This window comes from Humulus lupulus, chromosome 5 (assembly GCF_963169125.1).
Source record: "Humulus lupulus chromosome 5, drHumLupu1.1, whole genome shotgun sequence".
Taxonomy (NCBI): Eukaryota; Viridiplantae; Streptophyta; class Magnoliopsida; order Rosales; family Cannabaceae; genus Humulus; species Humulus lupulus.
In genome coordinates, this window is record NC_084797.1 from 232,922,501 (window position 1) to 232,945,087 (window position 22,587).

Here is a 22,587-nt window from a genome sequence, read left to right on the forward strand (position 1 = left end):
AGAGGATATTTACTGATCTCCCGTTATCAATCAGGACTCAGTGTACCCTCTTGTTCGCGAGCTGAAAGGTGATGACCAGCGGATCATTATGAGGAAACTGTACATGAGACACATCATCCTCAGTAAAAGTTACGGGTTGAGATTCAACCCCTTGCTGTTTTGGCGCTCTGGGTTCGGGTTTGTAAGGAGACTCGTCACAGTTTTTAGCTCATTCACATATCGTTTCTGGGCGTTCCTGCCCGATCCTGCAATATGTGGTCCCCCCCGAAATGGTTATGACATCTTCTCCATCAATCGGAGGGGGTCGTTCGTCCTCCCTTGCTCGGAGTTGTTATTCTGGGCAGGTGGTGCTGCTGCTGCCCTCTGGCTAGTGGAAGCCTAATTGGGGTTCTGGTTTTTTACATACTACCTGAAATATCCTCTCGAGATCAATCCTTCGATCTCATCTTTTAGTTGTCTGCATTCATCAGTTGTAGTCTCTTTTCGCCTTTTGGTTTCTCATGGGGTCAGGTCGTCTAAAAAGGACCTGGTTTTCATTAGCCAGGTAGATATTCTCCTGAGATTCATTGAGCTCGGTATACACCTTGTATACGGAGAAATACCTTTCCACTTTCTTCTTATTTCCCCCTTCCGCCTTGGGATTATTCCCTTCATTATTCTTTCTTTTAGAAGGGTTGTCCCCATAAGGTTTTGAGGTCGTAGGATCCACCAAGGGCAAGGTAGAGTTTGTGTTTATTGTTGTAGTTATAGGCTGAGAAGTCATATTCAACGCTAACCTCACCTCATCTACATTAACAAACCTCTGAGCTCGTCGATTGAACTCGGTTAAGGACCTTCCTGACTTCCTTTGCATATCTTCCCATAGAGGACTTCCAGGCATTACTCCAGCTCGGACAACCATTAAATGGCCACTGTCGTTGACGTCACGAGCTCGAGCTACTTCCAAATTAAACCTCGTGAGGTAACTTTTAAGTGTTTCATTCGGCTGCTATCGGACATTGGTCAAGGCAAACGCCTCAGGCCTAATGCTGACTATGGCCTTGAATTGCTTCTTGAAATCTCTTGATAATTGATCCCAGGAGGCAATCGATTCTTATACTTTTCAAACCAGTTCTTTGCTGGTCCCGTGAGCGAGGCTGGGAACAGCACGCATCTAAGCTCGTAGCCCACATTACTGGATTGCATGATTATGTTGAACGTGCTTAAATGACTATACGAATCCGAATTCCCATCAAATGGTGGGACATGAGGAATTCTGAATCCCTGAGGAAACGGGGTGCTAGAAATATACAGGGCGAAGGGCTCGAGTTCTTCATCGGACTCTTCATCCCATTCCCAACCTCGTTCATTTTGTAAGAGCCTGAATGTTCTTTCCAATTGTTCAATCCTTTCTTGGACTGGATCTACGGGGGATCTGACTTGAAGTAGCGGGAACTGGTTATCGTTGATTACAACTCTAGTTTCACGCCTCGGCGCATGGGTTCTTACGCCCATTGAGATGATCCCTCAGATCTGGATTTGATGGATTATCATTCCCCCGAGCATGGTTCAGATGTTCTCGTAAATCTGGGTGATTTCTTTGATTCCCAATGTTTCTATGTTCCTGGTCATATATACTAACCGATCTAGTGTCACCTGAGCCTTCACTGACATGGCTCGTTGCATGGTTGTTTCGAAACGGGTTTCTTTCCGGTTGCCTCGCCTCGATAGTATGAGACCGAGACATTTGGCTTCTCATAATGGGGACCCCGATGCTCCCTAGCAGTCTCCCCATTTCCATGTCTTCGCCCAGTTCATCTTTCCTTATCACCATGGGTCGGTTGTGCGGTCCTCCGAGTTTGTGAGGGATACCTTATTGGCGGTGGTGGGTGCCTTATTGGTGATGGTGGTTGCCATCCATTACGGGGCCTTGAAGGCCCTGAGTTTGCTCGATCAGGTTCTGCAACGTTCTCCGCATTACCAGGATTTTGGGTCTGAGCCTCCGTGGGGGCTCGGTTATCCCCTACTCCAGTTGGTTCCTCTGTAGTTGGGTTGGCAGGACCTCCAGCCCGGTTACTTCTCCAGGGCCTCGGTGGAGCAGGTTGTTCCACTAGCGGTGGAGGTTGCTCCGCTCTTTGGGTGGCAGCATTTTTGCGCGGCCGTCCTTGAGGCCTACGTGGTGGAACATTAATGTCCCACGGAGGCGGAGCCTGGGCCTCTGGCGGAGGTGGGGCCTGAGCCGCCTGCACTTCAGCAGCTAGTCTGGCTAGCTCTTCGTTGCGTTTCTTGGCCTCTGCCAACTGCTTTCGTAGTTGATGATTTTTGATCTCCACTATCGGGACATATCGTTCAGGATTGTAGTACATGTACTCGTCGTCCCTTGGGGCTGGTGGTCCCCGAGAGTCGGATGAACCACTTCTCTCATCAGGGTCCGAATTCACCATAGGCTGCTTTCCAGGGCATCACAGGTAGTCGGCTTCATCTAAAATTTCCTCCTCAAGAGCATTGGGATCATTTGCTGCCATTGTTGATTCGAGAGGCTCTCTGACTGAACAGACTCACACACGTATTGTTTAATGACTCTCAATGAAAGCACCAAACTGTTGATGCCGTTTTTCGTCAACTTAAATAGTAGAGCAATTAAACAATATAATATTGGTACAAATGAATAAAGAGGAAAACTGGAGGATTTTTACGTGGTTCAGCAGTTTACTCTGCCTAGTCCACGAGTCTATGTTATTAAGACTTGGGAGTTTTCTGTAAACTTTTCAGAGAAGAGTTGCCCAGAGTTTTCTCTCCAGAAATCAGAAATCAATCCCTTGCAAATGGTGTTTCCTTCTCTATTTATAGAGAAGGTTGCAGAATTCATTCCCACATATTTTGGGAAGATATTCTGTAAATCAATTAAGATAATGCTATTTAATGAATTATTTCCTTTATACATAGAATCGTCCCATGAAGATCGGGAACGGATAACAGATTAAATGATATCCCTTAAATATTGGGATTGTACAACAATAAACATGTTCACACGTAACTGATTATCCCAAATGATTCATCAAATCTTCAAGATCAGCAATTAGCATCGAACTTGTCGAGACCATGAGTCATTCACGAGCTCGCCGCCCAGCTTTGTTTATGCTCAGAACATGTATATGTAGACGATGCTGTCACATCCGAGCTAGTACTTCCTGAGCTCGATCCATCTCGCCTGAAGCAATCATGCAAAATTATATTCATGTGTCATACCATGACCAATGCGAGCTCAGAGCACACTCGAGGCCACACATCCTTGAGGTCGTTGTTTACTTCAAAGAGGTCCGACAGTTGGATCATATGATGACCGCATATGTTTCAAGATCACACCTGACGAATCCAGTTTTCGAGGTCATAACTTCTTATCTCGAAATCTGGGTGTAACAATTTCCTTAAACCGTAAAATTGAAGGAGAAAAATATTTGACCGTAAAAATGTAATTTTTAGCGAAATTAAGTATTTTATGTAGAAATCTACAAAATTTAACAATTTAAAATCCTTTCTAGGGCCTAGAACTTGCTATTTGGTCTATATTTTGAAGTTTTTATTTAAATAAACAGTTCCCAATATATTTAATGTTAGGTACTAAAGTTTTTTTCACAAATTTAGATATTAGTAACTGAATTTAAACTTAGTAACCAATTTTTCAAAATTAGTAACTGAATTTTTATAACTGTAGTGACTAATAACTAGTTCCGAAAATGATTATTAATTGGTTAAAATAATTAGTATCTAGTTTCGAAGAAATTATTATCTGGTTTCAAAAAAATTATTGACCAGGTAATTGATTTCAAAAAAATTAGTGACCTAGTAACTAGTTTAAAAGAACTAGTAACCAGTTATTTTTGAAAACTTTTTTATTTTTCAATAAAATGAAGGTTGATAAAATGAAATTCTCATATTTAATATCAAGATTAATTATTTTCCCATAAAAATGATCTCAAAAAAAGAAAAACAAACAAAGAAAAGCAAGTACAAGATGTATATATCCGTTAAGAATGAGCAAAGGCTTACACTAAATTGATTCGGAAAATGGTCATTTAGGAGATGGGATGATTAATCTACCAAAATGAGCAAGACCCCACACTAAAAATCATTAACAAAACTCGATCGAGTGTAGCTATGATTCTACCAAAATTAGCGAGACACTAATCACTATAGATAAGTTGCAAAGCAAATTTTAAACACAAAGCTCATCAAGTATCATGATGATGATGATGATGATGATAATATGTAATGAGCAAAAAGTTTATATAGCCGTGTTGGCCCAAAATTAAAAGTATATGCAACACAAAAGAAGAGAAATACCTTTTATGATAATAATGCCATTGAACAGGGTAATGGAAAGCTTAGGAAAAGAATAGTAGAATGGTGAAATCAAAAGTTTATTTTATCTTAATACTTATTCAAGAATTTTTTTCATATGAATTAAAAGAGATTGGAAACTATTCCATGATAATTATTATATAGATTTATGCTTTTTTGGACCCTGTATTTTTTCTCATTATCTGTTTGGAAAAAAAATATTTTTTGGACCTTGTGTTTTGTAAAATGGTTAAAATAGAACCCTAAACCCGATTTTGGTCAATATTTTCTCAACTAAAATTATAAATAATTTATCAAACTAATAATTTAGAACAAAAATAAAATCATTCTGCTTAAAAACTATGTTGTTATATTCAATTTTTCCTTCATCAAAATTGAGTTTAGGGTTCTATTATAACCATTTTACAAAACATGAGGTCCAAAAAATAATTTGTCAAAACACAGGGTCCAAACAAATAATGTGACAAAACACAGCGTCCAAAAAGTATAAATCCTTATTATATTTCACTTTTTTCTTTTTCTAATAATCATAAAGGGAATTATTATTATTGACTTGCTCCAATGAAAATAACAAAAGACATTATGTTGGAATGAACTTTATATTTATAGCTATTCCATTCCAATAGGATCATTCCAAAAACATATATGATTAGAAATTCTTTCAAAGTGAAAGTAAAAGCTGTTTTCAAAAGAATACTGGTCTAAAGAAGTACTGTTAAAAATCAGTAGTCATAGAAGCACTTTTGCTTTAGAGAGAATAAACTTTGATGTTTGATAAGAAAAAGAAAAAGAAATTAGAAACTGAGTGAGGAACACAGCTATAGAAAGATTTGTAACTTGTTTAAACTTTGTTTGTCACATAAAATCTTTAACAGTCAAACATTGTGGCGTTTTACACAAACTTACTTTTACAAAATCCTTTTGAACATACATCAATATAATCTGTAGACAAAATTGGTCAAATTCCCACCCAAAAAACACTAAAAAAAAATCCTGAAAAATCCTAAAAAATACTTTGCAGTCTTGACAATATTTACATCTTTTTCTGCATTAAGCCATATACAGTGACAAGAGCCATAACAAGAGAGTGATCCACACTTGCCTCAATCACCAAATTCAAAACATCATCTCCCAATATTACCCCAGTAGATGATTGCTTTCTCTTTGCCTGCAAAAACCCAGATCATAAAATCTTTAGAAAAGGCTCAAAATCTCATTTTTGACACCAAAATATATATATAATCATATAACATTGAATTTTTATATGTATAGAGAAAAGGCTCACCTCTGCCACTAGTCCTCCTTGGCCATCTAATATCCTCAGAGCTGATTTACCAGCTGACCCTTCTAATCTATAGTCAATTGCTTGATTATTGTTATCATCATACTTCAAAGCAACCTTGCAAGAAAAGCCTCCTCGAAGACTTAGTACTCTGCAATTTTTTGTGACTCGAAATAATGGCTTCTCTTTATTATTATTGCTCAAGTCTTCTAATAAACCATTGTTTTTGTTGCTAATACTTTTATAGCCTTCCCACTTTCGAAACACCCACATTTTCTGCACATAAATAACAACAAAATATTATCATTAGTATAAATAAATATCTACATATAATAAGTTCATTCATAATAATGATACAACTGTTATAAGATCAAATTATTATTAACTTACTTTTCGAAGAATTGTAAAGAGAACTTTTCCCTTGAGATCCATGAGAAAGACTTCATTGCTGTTCTTCTGGTCATAGTTATCGATTCTGTAAACTACTTGACCATTTTCATTGTATGCAGTGCACCCATTTCCTTGCATCACAAGGGATTTCATCCACACTGTGAGTCTTTCTCTCTTTGAAGAAGAAGAAGCATTTTGAGAAGTAATGGGATCTATTATATCTGATGTGAGAGGATGAACTTTGGCCATTCCAGTTGGGAGAACAACTTTGGCTTATGATTTTGGATTTTGAGAGTTTTCTACTTTTGAATTGGTGGAATAAATAAGACTATGTCTTAACTAGCTAGGACTATATAGTATAATTATATATATAAATAAAAATATATATTATTTTAAGTGTTGCTGAAGGGAAATGGGACTTCGGGTACTTATTATGTTATAGAAATTATATATATATAAACACGTTTAACATGTATCCAAGTAATGTAGCCAGGCCACGTGTGTACGAGTATTGAAAGATGTGTGTGTATACATATATATATATATATATGTTGATTATAGGGATATATACATATATTATGAAGTTATAATACACATTTGTTGACTGGTTCTAGAGTTGAGAACTGTATATATATATATATGAGTAATGACTAGTGAGTACAATAAGAAAATGACGAAGGTATAGATACCATATGAAACAGACATAAATCAATATATATATATATGTGTGTGTATATATATACTTGATAAATGTGTGATTATAAATCTTATGGGGGAAGGAGGATACATACAAGTAAAGTAGGTTGAAAGAAAAAAAAAAAGAATTATTGTACGTTGGGATACAATATTTGATTTTATTCTTGTGCTTATCTGTTCTGCTAACCACAGTTTAGATCTACCAGAACCCATAAAAATAAATAAAAGAAAAAGTGACAAGTAAGTTTTTGAGGTGTTAAAACTTGGATCTTTTGGTCTTAAAGTCATTTGGGGAATTGTGAAATTCTTCAAAAACCCTTGCCTTAGAAGAAGGAAAACAAAAAAGCTGTTTTCAAAGTTGTGCTAAAGAAGTAGTCATAGAAGCACTTTTGCTTTAAAGATTATAGAAGAGAGAGATGAAACTTGTAAATTTTGTTTGTTACATACAAAATAAAATGAAAATAGTATATATATAAAAAAAAAATTAACAGTCAAGTAGTCAACATTGTGGGGTTTTACATAAAGGAATCCTATGCCTAAGTCTGACATTTATTTATTTTTTAAAATTAAAAAGAAAAAGAAAAAAAAACAATAGTATGGGCTTTTTTGATGGAGAAGAAGAATGTGCTGCAATCTTGATATTGCTAAAAATGATTGAGGAAATAATAAAAGTTATCCTATTATATATTTTTGTAAAGATTGGAAGGAAATAGTGCTAATATAATTTTTTTTTTCAATCCCTTTCTATTTTGTTATTAATATTATCTTTTGTAATAAGACTTTTTTTTTAAAAAAAATATGAATAAGACTTCAAATTATATTTGTATTCTTTTAATTTGATCAGCGCTGACAGACGTTTATACATTATATATATTTATAGATAATATTCTCAATAATCAAACGTGCTAACATAACTAAATGATGTTCTATCAAAAAAAAAAGCATAACTAAATGATGACTAAATAAAAACGGTAGCTGTTATATATATAAAAAAAATATGAGGAGATATATATTAAGATGGTCAAAGAATTTTAAATCAAATTAACTCTAATTTTTATTATAACAATATAAATTTGAGAGAGTAGTCCATAACACGAATGATACTCAATCAGATCATGTCATGAGCACACTGAATTAAGTTGAGTATTTTTTATAAAACATAATTATTATTTTAATTATTTGACCTCTCTTGCTTTTTTTGAAATTCAAGCAAAATATTTTATATATATATATTTTTTATGTGAAAGAGTAAGAATTAATGTAGGAAAGTGAAGGGGGAGCTGCCATTTTGGTTGACGACTTTCAGTTTACTTTGAATTTTCACTAAACAAATACGATTAGTAGTTAAGGTGATCAATTAACCTAATTATATTATATATTATATATTATTAATTAGTTAGGTGATCAGAACTAATTATATATATAATTGATTTGAGCTCAGCTGATATAATATAACAACATTATATAGTATTTGCGCGTGTACATCTATATATCAAAAAATATCAATATTAATAATGAAGCCAGATCATTGTCTGATAAATGATCTAATTATAAGTGTGAAATCATTATAAACACTATAACTAGTTTGTGCAGTTCAGTGAATCTTGGAATATCAGAGAAAAGATCCTTATGTATATAATACAAATGGTATCCAAATAGTATCAAATATAATGTTATATAATAATTATTACTTCTCACATGGGTGCTTCTTCTATTATTAGTTTCCATATATAGAAGATAATTATTAGCTAGAGTTTTCTTATTATGCAATATATGATGTGGGTTTTAATAGTTGAATTTGGTGTACCTAAAGATATTTTTAATAGAGATATGGGTAACTATATATTGATGTACTTAGGATATTTTTTAGGTCAAAATTTTACTACTTAATTATTACAACCATGCATACATATGTATATAGATGGACCTTACAGCCAATCAGCCACTGGTTTGTTATAATACCTTGCTTATTAGCTCACGTAAATGTGAAACATGCATAAATCATTATACACAATATCAAATTCGATATATATGGGAGACTATTTTTAGACTTAGTAAGTCATCTCATTTCTAATATAATTAAAATTCTTGTTATTTTGTTCTTTCAAATTAAATCTTTTTAATCTTTCAAAATTGTATATATTCATCATTAAAAAAAATTCACATTAGAAAAATCATATAATTAATATAATAATAAGTTTAACATATATTTTTTATTTTATTTTTTATAAATTTATGTTTGAGATTATATTAAGTATTTATACTTTTTATTTAATTATTTATTTTATGTTATACCCCAAATTTCGAAACGGGTTAAATTATCTCGAAATGTAGGCTCGAGAAATAATCAAATTAAGTTCGAATAATATATGTATTATCATTGTTGATGTCACATAGCCACTTCAGCTTGAAATGGAGAGCCAGCTCGTAAGGTTCAGACTGTGGCAAGACGCTGACCTCGGAAGGCTGGTGGCTGTTGGCTTGGGCAACATTCCAGGTGTCAGCTCGAAGATCATGGCAGTAGGTTCGAAAGCATATCTTTAAAGATGTTAGATGGTTACATTTTAGTAATTAAAGCCTATATTTACGTTATTGGTTTATGTATTAGCCTAGTCAAGCCGATTCTTTAGGGATTCAATATATTTCAAACTTAAATATATATTGTTATGTAACTTTCCTAAAATCGTGGCGAAGAAAATATGAATATAGTCTATAAATACTTGGGATTGTTCACTTGTAATTTTTTACGCACAAATTTTGTACTCAAACCTTGTGAAATTGTCTTTAGGCTTTAACGCATATTATCTTAATAAAAGTGACCCGTGGACTAGGTAGATTTAACAACTGAACCACGTAAAAAATCAATGTTCTTCTTTTCTATTCTCACTACTACAAAGAAGATTTTTTAGGGCTAGCACAGTTTTTATGGCTCGTGGGGTGCGAGTCTTCTATTTGAGAGCCTTAAAAAGTGAGGTTTTTTAGGGCTCGCAAAAGAATTTTTTTAATACTCACATTGCGAGCCCTAAAAAAATGTTTTTAGGGCTCACAATTCGTGTCCTAAAAGACCTTATTGTTGAGTGCCTTTAAAAAAACTAAAAAATTATTATTTAATGAGGGTCATCCACAAAGGATGGACCTCAGGGCATGCTGCTGTCGCTCAAGTGGTAATTACCACTTGGCACCAGGGCCGCGAGGGATTAGTGGGGGTGGGGCCCCTGATACCCTCGGCTATCAAAAAATATATATATTAATTAATTCAGCTCAATTCAATTAATATATTTAATTATTTCAATTGCTTTAATGCATTTTTAATTTGAGAAATTAATCATAAATACATTGTCTCTTCACAATACAAATTGTTCACAGTATTGTAAAATTCTTCATTAATTCCAAAATAGATTAGAGCAACAATAAAAAATAGAAAAAGAAAACTTACACAAAGATTATTCTACAACAAAATAGGAATTTTAAACAAGTCAGATTTATACAGCATAAAACAAGCTTAAGGAGAAGTGTTTCCTCCAAAAACATCCAACAAGTAAGCAGCAATAATCTTCATTCTGTCAAAAAAAAAGTTCTCAAATGGAGGTCGGCAAAAATCTGTGTGTGAGATAGAATGAAACAAAAGAAATCTAAAAGTAGAGTGTAGAGAGAAGATAAACCTGAGGAAGCAGAGGGATAACAAACTCCAACCCCGAAACCCCCAACCCTACTGCTCATAGCCCCAACCCCAACCTTAAAAAACACAGGGAAAGAGAGAGAAACTTACTCTGAGGGTTGACCCCCACCATTCATCCGGAGCCACTGCCATTTGTCCTTTATTGTGGTCATCTCAAGCCACCGTCGTTCGTCCCGAGGCCCCTCCGTTCGGCCAAAGCTGCAGCCGCTCCGAGCCCCTCTGTTCGGCCCAAGCTGTCGCTGTTCCGAGTCCCTCTATTCAGCACTGGGAACCACAATGACGAGCCCTCCATGCTGCCATCACTTGGTACAAGAGATCGAGAAATGTAGTGTGAGAGAGGGAAAGACATCGAGAAAGAGGGAGAGATAGACGACAGGGAAAAATGAGGGAGAGAAAAGAGGGAAAAATAATTTAGGGTTCGAGAAAGTGGGCTTCGGCGCATGTTAATTTTTTTTAAAATACACATTTGTGATACCCAAAGTGAGCCCTTAATAATCTCTTAGGACACCCAAAGTGAGCCCTTAAAAGTCATCACTCACATTAAACACTTAAATTTACTATTCAGGTTTTTTAGGACCTACATACTTTTTTAGGACACTCATTGTAAATCTTAAAATCTCCATAGACATTTTTTAGGACTTACATTATTAGGTGTGTGCCCTAAAAAAGTGGCCCATAAAGGATATTTTGTAGTAGTGTCTAATGTTGCGATAATTTTTATTACACGCAAGTGCACGTATCATACAAGTAGTAACTGACACAGGTGAGGTCGAACCCAAGGGAATTGCAGCTAAGTACTAACCAAATTGGATTTATATTTCCATTTGGCAACTATAAAAATTGGTTTTAAATTAACAATGCAGAAAACACAACAAGCAAAACAACAAATAAAAAGGGTTTAACAATGGATGTGAAATTAGGGATATGATTTCAATCGCTTTGATTACCCAATTGTTAACACTAGTCAACTATTCTTCCTCCTTCAATGAGATGACAGATTATAAAATCACCTAAACTCTTTTCAGATCATTAAGGTACTAAATTGCATTGTCAACTATTGCATTTATGAGATAGTACAACAAACAATTCACATTAAGCAATAATCTAAAAGTCACATAAGCTATGCGAATACTTTCGTCTCACATCAAAACCTATGTTTATTCATTTAGAGCATTCCTAATATTCACTTTTCAAATTTCATATTAGGATCATGAATCATGCTTAAGGTGATCAATCTCAAACATGTATTGAGCACAAAAATGAACAAATCACATAAACAAGGAAGAAGGAATAATCAATTAGCATTAATCCATGGAATAATCTCAGTCAATATCCATCAAATCCCTAAATAGGAGTTTAGCTCATAATCTCAGTATTCATATCCATAATCAAACTAAACATAAACAATAACATAGAGAATTGAGGAAAAAGAGAATGAAACTAGATTAGGGATTGTCACAGATCACCCGCTCTCGCTCCAATCTTCTTCTTCTTGTTTTCTCTCCTTCTTTTCTGTCCCTTTTTGTCTGCCCCCTTCCAAAATCGTGATCCCCAATTAAAAATGAAGACCTCATTCTCTATTTCTCCCAAAATGACGAAATTGCCCTTAAAATTCTGACACGTACGGACGTCAGCGTCGCGGCGCCAATACCTGAGCCGCGGCGCCACTCGGAAATTGAGATGTCTTGGTTTTCTGGAAAATGGGCTCGCCGCGGCTCAAATACACCCTAGCGCCGCGGCGCTAAAAGCTGTGCCGCGGCCCTAATTCAGTCTGGGACATTGGCCCCCAATCTGTGATCGTTCCTCGCCACGGCTGTAAAACACATTAGCGCCACGGCGCTAATTCTTGCGCCACGGCCCTAATACAATTTCAACAAAACTTGAATAACCCTTCAACTTAGCATATTTTCTCCACAATCCACTCCAAATGCCCAAAACATATGCTTAAACCTGAAATCAAGCAAAACAAGCATAAATCCGCTCCAAAAACACATAAACCATTAAAAAGACAATGATCAAGACACTTAAAAAGTAGGCTAAACTTAGCCTAACATCTAAATCATTTATTTTGCGTAATTGCTCTTGATTTTAGTTAACAAAAAATATCGTACACATTTTATAAGAAAAAATCAAATTTGTACTTATTTAATTCTCCATTTTTAATAAATAAGATACAACATTTTATTTTATGTTTTTTTTAAATGATGTATAATTATAAATAAATACATTTTTTTTAATTTATGAAATGAAATTTTTTTTTTGTCGAGAATAGAGTTTATTACTATTAAGAATATAACGGAAAAAGAGTACAAATTGGAGGGGGGGTTTCCTCCAACCAGCAAAACTCATCGTCTAGCCAAAGGGCATGCTTTGCCAATCCATGGGACATATTATTAAACTTTCGGCCAACATGTGACAGAGATACCTTCGGAAAAGTAGACAATAAAGTTTTAATGTCTGAAAAAATAATCTCCAGTTCATTTTGATATGTTATGTTATTATTTAAAGCCAAGACAAGAGAAACGGAGTCAGAAAAGATAACATCCAACTGAATTCCAAGCCTTTGAGCCCAATTGAGTGTGACCAACAGTGCTATAGCTTTTGCTTGAAAGGCTGATAACATTCCTGCAAAATAATTTATAAGAAAGTTTAGGCAAAAAGAAAATTAAGGAATTTCATAGGAATTGAAAAAACTATAAACAAAACCTCCCTCAAGAACAATAAGATAACCTTAACCAAAGGGGTTAAGTTTCCAAAGATTGATATAACCATTTATCTTTTTTGCTTACTTATAGGAAGGCCTCTTATCAGTTAATTTTGAGTTTTTGTAGTAAGTTTTAACTTAAAGAACAACGACACTTACCTTTTAAGGGCTTAGATAAAGCTGCAATAACTTCCTTCTCTGGGGAGAGGATGATTGCTCCAAATCCTATCGTTTTGGTCTGGTTAGATAATGCAACATCTACTGATAAGATATTGGATTGATTCCCCGAATCTTCTCTTCTTTGATTTGTAGATTTTGCATTTTGTATGGGTTGCTCTGTCGTTCTCTATGTACTTCTTATCGATTCCCAATATCAGGTTACCCATTCAAACACTTGGTGTCCTTGTCTTGTTGGATGTCCATGGGTTCTTTTATTCCTCTCGAACCAAATTGCCCAAGCTATGATGAGCATTTTTTGAAAGTTTTCTTTTTCCAAAATTTCAGAGGCATAGAGTAGAATCTCCTTAAAGAAAATGTCTTCTTTCCTATGTGACATGAAAGGATAATCCCACCGATCCCATATTTCTTTAGAGGAAGGACACCAAAAGATAGCATGTGCATTAGAATCCTCTCCAAAACCACATAGTGGGCAAAATTTCATGGTAGCCTCTCCAAGCAAAATGTAGAATTTTACGTGGTATTTTGATTCCCCAAAAAGACTTCCACCACATTGCTATTAATGTAACAAATGAAGAAGGCAGTGTAGTGTCCATAGCTGAGGCTAGATTATACCCACTTTTGACAGAATAGTTCCCATGATTTGTATAGTGCCAGAGCCATGAATCTGGATGATCAAATTGAGTTAGAGGTATGGTTAAGATGTTTTGGGCATCAGCAGCATTAAAAAATTGTTGGACTCGTATCATGTTCCACGAACCAGGAGTTTCAATGAGATCATGTACTCTAAGGGGATCAGATATATCAATTGTACTCGGGAGAAAAGATGGAGGTCTTGGGATCCATGGATCACTAAAGGCCAAAGTTTCTTTTCCATTTCCTATACGTCTTCACAATCCTCTTCGTAAAGGGTCCCTACCCCAGATGATACTTCTCCATGTTATTGAAGGATAATGATCTTCTCTAGCCTCCAATATACTTGTATGTTGATAGTATCTTGCCTAGAATAATTTTGCAAGAAGGGATGTAGGGTTTATTAGTAATCGCCAAGCCTGTTTTGCCAGAAGTGCCTGATTATACTGAATAAAACCACAGAATCCCAATCCTCCCTCACACTTTGGTCTACACATTTTATGCCAAGCGCGTCAATGAATTTTCTTTTGTTCAGTATTAGAACCCCACCAATATCGGGCTTGTATTCTTTCAATTTCTTGGCACAAACCTTCTGGTATACGGAAGCATGACATTAGATAAGTTGGCATAGCTTGGACAACAACTTTAAGTAAGATTTCTTTACCAGCTTGAGAAAAAAACTTTGATTGCCATAAGTGTAACTTCATCCAAACTTTGTCTTTTATTGAATTAAACAAAATTCTCTTATTTTTACCTCCCAACATTGGTAGACCCAGATATATTTCTATAGAATCAGTTCTTTGCATATTTAGAGATGATGTATACAAATCTCTTTCGAAGTATTTGGAGAAAAATATAATAAAGACTTTGTAAAGTTGATCATCTGCATGGAAAAGAAAGATAATAATTATAGCTATATTTGAATAATTGGAAAAACATATGAATTGATATCTCTAATTGGAGCTAGTTATTAGTGAATGCCTTTATTGTGTCTTCCATAATTTAATTGCAATGGTTTTAAACATTACCTGTCCAGAACATGTCGAGTATAGCGAAAAAATGTTTTGTATAGCTTGTAGAGATCTCTCAGATGCCTGGACGATAATGAGGCTGTCATCTGCAAAGAATAAATGGGTAATGAAAGGAGTTGTATTAGCTATTCTTAGTCCCTTTATTTTCTTTCTACTTTCCGCTTGTTGTATTAAAGCTGAAAATCCTTCTGCACAACCCAGGAAAAGATAAGGTGATAGAGGGTCTCCCTGTCTCAACCCTCTTGATAAAATTACTTCTCCATAGATTACTCCATTAATTTGAAATGAATATCGGACTGAAGTTACGCATTTCATTAATTTGTTAACCCAGTAAGGTCGAAATCCCATCTTAATTAACATTTTTTCCAAAAAAATCCATTCAACTCTGTCATACGCCTTGCTCATATCTAATTTTATTGTTGCGAATGATTTCCTCCCTGACTTCTTAGATTTTAAACTGTGAAGGTACTCATAGGCAATAAGTGCATTATCTGTAATGAGTCTTCCTGGGACAAAAGCACTCTGTGTAAAGCTGATGAGTGAAGCTAGGAAATGTTTTATTCTATTAATTAATACCTTAGAAATGCATTTGTATAGGGCATTGCATAGACTGATTGATCGAAAATCAATGATAGTAACTGGATTTTTCACCTTTGGAATCAGAGAAACCAATGTTGAATTAATTGTAGACAAATCTTTACTTCCATTTAAGCATTCTAGAATAGTTTTTGATACTAACGGGCCAACTATATCCCAATGTTCTTGGTAAAACAGTGCACTCATACCATCTAGACCTGGGCTTTTATCTGCAGGCATAGAGAAGACTGCATCTTTTATTTCCTCCAAGGAAAATGAGGCTTCTAAACTCATGTTCATCTCATCTGAAACAGAAGTATGAACTCCTTGTAATAGTTCTTCAATTTTTTCTTCTGAAGGAGACGAAGAAGTGAAGAGAGAATTGTAGAACTTCATTGTGATCTCGCTGATCTCACTATCTCTTGTACACCATTCGTTTCCATCATTGAAAATGTCTATCATATAATATTGGAAAAGTTATTTTCATAAATAAAAATTTTATGGCCTGCCCATTTTAGCTTGTATTTTTTAATGATATATATCTTGTTATATGATAAAGGAATATTAGTTTATTATTAGTTTTGTATCTTTATTTTATAATTATTCCTTGATTTTTTTTGGTTTCTATCTATTACTGTGCCTTGAAAGGATCTCTAATTGTTATATAGACTTTGTTAGCCAATATTTCACCACTCAATAATTAAGCATTTTGTGTAAGATATTTGAAGATCGAAATATAAAGTAAAATCAACTATAGTACATTTAATTGAATTGTTCTTTTGTTGCTCTCTTGCCTTTTGATGAAAGAATTTTGTATTTTGGTCTCCTGCTTTTAGCTATTGTATTATGGTTCGTTGATGCCAAAAGACTCCTCTTTGCGCAATAAATCATCCAATTTTCTTTCTGTTTGTCGTAACTCACTATGGTCTTCCATATGTTTTTGTGAATTTTGCAAACGGATAATTTGTGAATGAGTTTCTTTGATGTTTTTGGATAAGGATCCAAATTTTGACTTGTGCCATGTGGATAAGTTAGTTGAGCACGCCTGAATATTACTCATAGTTGCGAGAAGGGAGGAGGAAGAAGAAAAAGATTTCCAACATTTTTTTATAATTTCTTTGCATTCTGACTCATTTGACCATAGATTTTCAAATTTAAAACAAGGTCTTTTTCTGTTTCTTAAAAGGTCGGACCCAGTTTCATCTTGAAGAGTTAAGAGAAACGCTCTATGATCTGAATGGTAGAAGTCTAGATGTGTTAAAGAGACTGAAGTAAAACTATGAAATATTGAGTTTGGAGTGTATATATAAATTTATGAAATGCAATTTTGAGTTTGGAGTGTATATATAAATTTATGGAGTATAAATATAGCTTTCCTTTCAAAATTTATGAGGCATTTATATAGAAAGATGTGAGAAGAGAAAAAAAGAGGAGGGTATATATAGACACCTTTAGGATAAATATATCTCTAAATATATACACATATATTGAATGGAAACTAGATTTTGTAGACAACTATAAATTAATGCATGTGGAACTCAAATCTCATTAAACTCGTTGATGAACGTGTGGTGAATGAATGTCAACAAAAGGGAAATTAGAATGATCATTATAAGAAAAAGTGACAATATATACAACGACGATATAATAATCATAATAGTAATAATTAAATTCAATTCATCCCAAAAAGAAAAAGAAAAAGGAAAAGGAAAAAGCAAAATAACGTTTTATTCATTGACGATCGAGAAAAGGCCCAAATTGACACAACCAAAATCGACTTCATAATTGAGTGGCCGGTGCGGTGGTTTAACTTTAACCTAGCCATTATTGGATTATTAATTGATAATTTTGGCTATACTTTATATACTGATTAATTGGGTTTTGGTTGAAATTTTAACAAGATCACTCCTACTCGAGTATTGTTATTTGCAAACTATTTTTTTTCTTTTTTTAATATAATTTTTTATGAAAAACTAATCACTTTTGACAATGGTATATGTATATATAACTAGATCCAAACAAGGTGTATTAATTTTATTTATCAAATTTATTAATTATTTTTATTTATATAATTAGTAAAACATTAGAATTTATATTAATATAATTATTAAATATTTAATTTTGTATTATATATTATTATAATTATGATATTTTATAACATTTGAATTTAAATTTAAATTTATATTAATATAATTATTAAATATGTAGTCTTATATTATTATAATAATGATATTTTATAATATTTGAATTTATATTAATATAATTAATAAATATTTATTTTTAATTAGTTTTAAAAGTATATTTCGTTAAATATTTAGAATATTCTGTTAAAGTTAACAAAAATAACCGTTAAAACAAAAAAAATTCATAATCTACACACTTTTTATATAAATAGATATAATTTTTAAAAAAGTTAACTACAATATAAAGTAACCTTCAAATTTATTATATGATTTAAAATTACAATACAAAAAATCTTTATTAATTGTTGATTTTTTTTCTTCCATTTTTTCTATACAATTTTACCCTTGAGTAACACTGAAAATTAAAACGTTAACTTCATATACACCATAACCACATAATAAAAATAAATTTAATTTGATATATATATATATATATATAACAACTTACTGTCATCAGTCATATTGTATTTGATTATATATTTAAGCATGAAATATAATTGTAAAGTGTTTCGATGAATTTCTATATTAATATTTTTTGGATTAAAAAAAAAAGATGGACAGTGTCCATATACAGTCCCAGCTCATCATCATTTTACAAATTAATTTATTAATTCACAGTTAAGACAAAAGATAAATCTGTATTTATTTTTTACAAAACAAAAAAGATCGGATCCATGTCCTCTTAATAATACTCCAAATCGAATATTGGCCAATATCATTTCAAGAATTTACTAATATTATAGTTTTGAAACTCCATTCAAAATAGATATGATACCTTCACAATCATTATAATATATGTAATGATAATTTTTTTAAATTAAGAATCCATTATATAAAAGAAGAAAAAAATTTGCGGTCCCAAACACAACAAGTCTCATAATGACAATATTCTATAATTTCATGAAATTAATGAACATTTAGGGTGAGTTTGGAATGTGACTATGTAATTGTAATTTGGAGTAATTACTCAATTTAGCGTATTTGTTTGATCATGTAATTACCCAATAATTATATAATAATTAGAGATAATTGAGGAGTCTCAATTACACTCTACAATTCACATAACCCTTATAAAAATTGGGTGTAATTATACTATATAATTACTAATTACTATCAATTTTAAATAATATTTATTATATAATATCATTTTTCTGTATAATTACTAATTGTTCGTCAAATATAACAATATGAATTCATAAATAATTACTACTTAACATCCAAGTACACCGTGTATTTTAAAATATATATAGTAATTACAATGTTGCTTCCAAACACACCTTTAAACAAATCCACTAATATTTTAGCCACATAATAATAACTCTCAAAAATCGATTTCTCAATAGTTAATAACAAGTTTATAATTCGTCTCTCAATGATGCTTAATAGTTAGATGATATATAATAAATCTGTAGTGGGATATGGATGCACTAATAATTTTCATCCATATATATAGAGATCATATATATGTATATATATTTAGAGATAAACATGGCTTGGCTAGTATATATCTTCCTTTCCCATCAGCAAAAACAGATACTATTATAATTTAGTTAATAATAGAGATATACTGCATGTACAGCCACAAAGTGCACCCACAATTTCACTTTATTAGACTAATTAATAATTAAATAATTACAAAAGTTCATATCATAGGACAACCTTTTTGTTGAAAAGTGCTAGTCATCATCATCGTATTGATGAAAATCAATGTATGGAACTAATAATTTGACTTTTTTTCTTGCAACAAATTTTTCCATGTTGTCATTTTTGACAGAACATCAATATTCCATGCACGAACAGTGAAAAACCTCAGAAGAAATTAACATATTATGATGAACATTGTTGACTCCATACATGTGATCACTGATCAGATCGATCAGCCTTAACTTTCATTCCTTCATCACAAGCAAAATTTTCATCTATATACATAAATTTCTCTATTTCTACTCTGTTAATATATATTATTCTTAGATAATTACTGGAATAAATATATATATGTACAAACCAAAACTTGAACTGGTTAGAAAACTCATGTATGTATCAAACGAACAACATATATATATATATATGTGTGTGTATATATATATGTATCTACATTTTTCGATGGATTAATCCATAGACCATGACAAGGGCCATTATCAGAGAATGATCTTCACAAGGAGCAACTTCCAGAGACAATACATCATCTCCAAGCACAACCCCAGAAGATGACTGTTTTTGCTTAGCCTGTAATTGAAAACCATTCAAACCAAATTGTTAATTAACTAAATATACATAAAGAAAAAACGAATTTTGAAACATACCCAGAAAGGAAAAAACATTAATTTGTAAAAATATCTCACCTCCGCAACAATCTTTCCATCAAGGTTGAGTATTCTGAAGCCTATAGCTTTGCCTGCTATTCTCACTATTCTATACTTATCATCACAACCGACACTTATATGGCAAGCCAAATCTCCCATAAGCATTTTACGATATTGTCTTGTAACTCTAAACCATGGTTCTTCTTCATTAATACTATTGCATCTGTAACCATTCCATAATCCACCAAAAGCTTGTAGTTTCTGCAAAATCAACAAAACCCAGTTAGAGCTTTAGCTCGTATGTCATATAATTCCATTGGAACATTTAATCAAACAATATATGAACAAACAAAAACTCCTCATATGTTTACCTTTTTTCTAATGGTGAAGAGAACTTTGCCTTTGAGATCCATTAGATGGACTTCACTACTGCATTTCTTCTCATAATTATCAACTCTGAACACAATTTGTCCATTGGAGTTATAAACTGTGCAACCATTGGTTTGGTACACAAGAGATTTCATCCATATGGTGAATTTTTCTCTTTCTGGAGTCAAGTAGGGAGACAAAGAAGGAGCTTGAGGATACACCTTATAAGCCATAATAACAATAATTGAAGCTTTGGAGTATATGTTGGAGGTTGGAGAAGTCTAGCTAGGAGGGGACCTTATATATTACATATATGTATTATGTATATGTATATATATACTCCTAATTATGATATTTTTTATTAAGGGCCAAATATTTCAACCTAATAAAATAATGGAATGTGATGATCGACATGAGAAATATGAAACCCAATGAAATTGATTTTTTTTAATGAATCCCCCAAAAAGCATCTTTGTTTAAATATGTGTTATTATTATATTGTTTTTATTTCTCTTGTTTTGCACTTTTGCTATTATGAGGACAAAAGTGTAACTAAGAAGCTGAGGTGGCAGATTACTATTGGTCAAAATCTCAAGATATTGGAGTCAGAGTGAGTTTCCAATAGGAGATGAGTCATTAATGAGGTAAAATCAATCACGTTTTAAGGATTTTTTTATAACACTTTTTGATGTAACACACAATAGCAGCCCCTGGTTTTTTAATTTCTTTTCTTTTCTCTTCTGACTATTACTTAATATTAACTAATTAATTGCTTATATTAGAACTCATACTAAGCTTATGGCCCTTTCAATATTATGAAAAGGGTAATATTATAAAAGAACTTTTTTGTTGAAGTAGAGGAAGTTGATGTCACTTGAGAAAGATATGTACCCTTCTTTTTACTTTGTCTTAGTGTATATACAAATATATATATATATATAAATATATCGTGCCCCAAAAAAAAATAAAAGCGAGTGCTTATCTTGTTATCCATTGCTTATTTTTAATGATAATTAATATTTGAGTTTAAGCAAATGGGTTTTCTTCATTTGCAATCCATGCATAGAGTACTGCCAAATTCACTATATGCCATGCTGCATATATTCTTACCTAATTTTGAGTTGCCACTATGATCAATCTATTCACCTTACCCTAATCACCTTTTTGATTAGGTTTGATTATTAAAGTCTATAAACTATGTTTATTATGTTATTAGAGATTTCTTTTATTTTGCTTTTCCTTGAAAATAAGAGATTTATGTGTGATACTATACATGCTCATAATCTGTTCCGATTTTCAAAAATCTAATAATATTTCACAAGTAGAATGGATCGAAATAAAAGAATCTTCTTGACTAAAAAAATGTATTCATGACATGTCACCCCATTAATAGTAAAGTCCCTTTAGATGACCCTTAATAGAGTAATCAATGAAAATAATTTTTATTTCAATGTTTGCTAAATGACTCTTTTTTTTATAATTCTTAACGAAATGGCTTTTCAAACAAAATATCAAGTATTTTTTATAATGTATTAGGTAAGAAATTGAGTGTATTTTGGAATAATAACTATATAAAAAAATACAGTAAAACTTCTATAAATTAACAATGTTGGGATCGAACAAAAGTATAGTATAATTGAGATTATTAAGGTTGTATATATATATATATTTATATGTTATTTTACTAAACTACACTCCAAAGTAATAACAAAATTTTGAGATAACCCCATTTCTAATATTTCAAAATAACCCAACCCCAACCATTTTCCAAAGTCACATCCAATCCAATACAACTTATTTCCAAGTTGCAACATGATGAGATTAGCCTAATTTTGGCTATATATAGGTTCCAAATTCTCGTGGAAATATGATGAGTGAAGCTATTAATACATTTACTATTCAACTTGATTATTAAGTACTTGGACCAATACAAAGTCGTTATTTTACTTTTCAAAAGAAGCATATATCCAAATAGCTAGCCCTTGTCTTGTATAAAGAGCCACTAACTAAGTATTTGTGTGTAACCAAACCAAACACCCCTAAGTAAATATACATATACTATTTGCTGACTAGACAGCCGAATCGAGACAATATGAGAAAGTCCACATGGCATTACTTTTAAGGCTTTGGAAAAACAATTATATATTTATCTTAAAAGACTCCATAAAGAGTCATCAGTTAAATTTACGGGCTGTCTCATTATTATTGGCTGGTTTGAAAAAT

General features: G+C 32.6%; 2 protein-coding genes across 2 annotated transcripts; both read right to left on the bottom strand.

Annotated features, from left to right (window-relative positions):
• Positions 1–5,178: 5,178 nt before the first annotated feature.
• Positions 5,179–6,416, bottom strand: LOC133834057 (protein LURP-one-related 4-like). Its single transcript, XM_062263573.1, has 3 exons — positions 6,014–6,416; positions 5,627–5,899; positions 5,179–5,509 (listed from the first exon to the last, which is right to left on the bottom strand). The coding sequence occupies exons 1-3, from the start codon at positions 6,260–6,262 to the stop codon at positions 5,375–5,377; spliced, it is 657 nt and encodes a 218-aa protein (XP_062119557.1). The 5' UTR covers positions 6,263–6,416; the 3' UTR covers positions 5,179–5,374.
• Positions 6,417–19,279: 12,863 nt separating this feature from the next.
• Positions 19,280–20,790, bottom strand: LOC133834058 (protein LURP-one-related 4-like). Its single transcript, XM_062263574.1, has 3 exons — positions 20,367–20,790; positions 20,035–20,256; positions 19,280–19,918 (listed from the first exon to the last, which is right to left on the bottom strand). Exons 1-3 carry the CDS (start codon positions 20,595–20,597, stop codon positions 19,784–19,786), a joined length of 588 nt encoding a protein of 195 aa, XP_062119558.1. The 5' UTR covers positions 20,598–20,790; the 3' UTR covers positions 19,280–19,783.
• Positions 20,791–22,587: the final 1,797 nt, after the last annotated feature.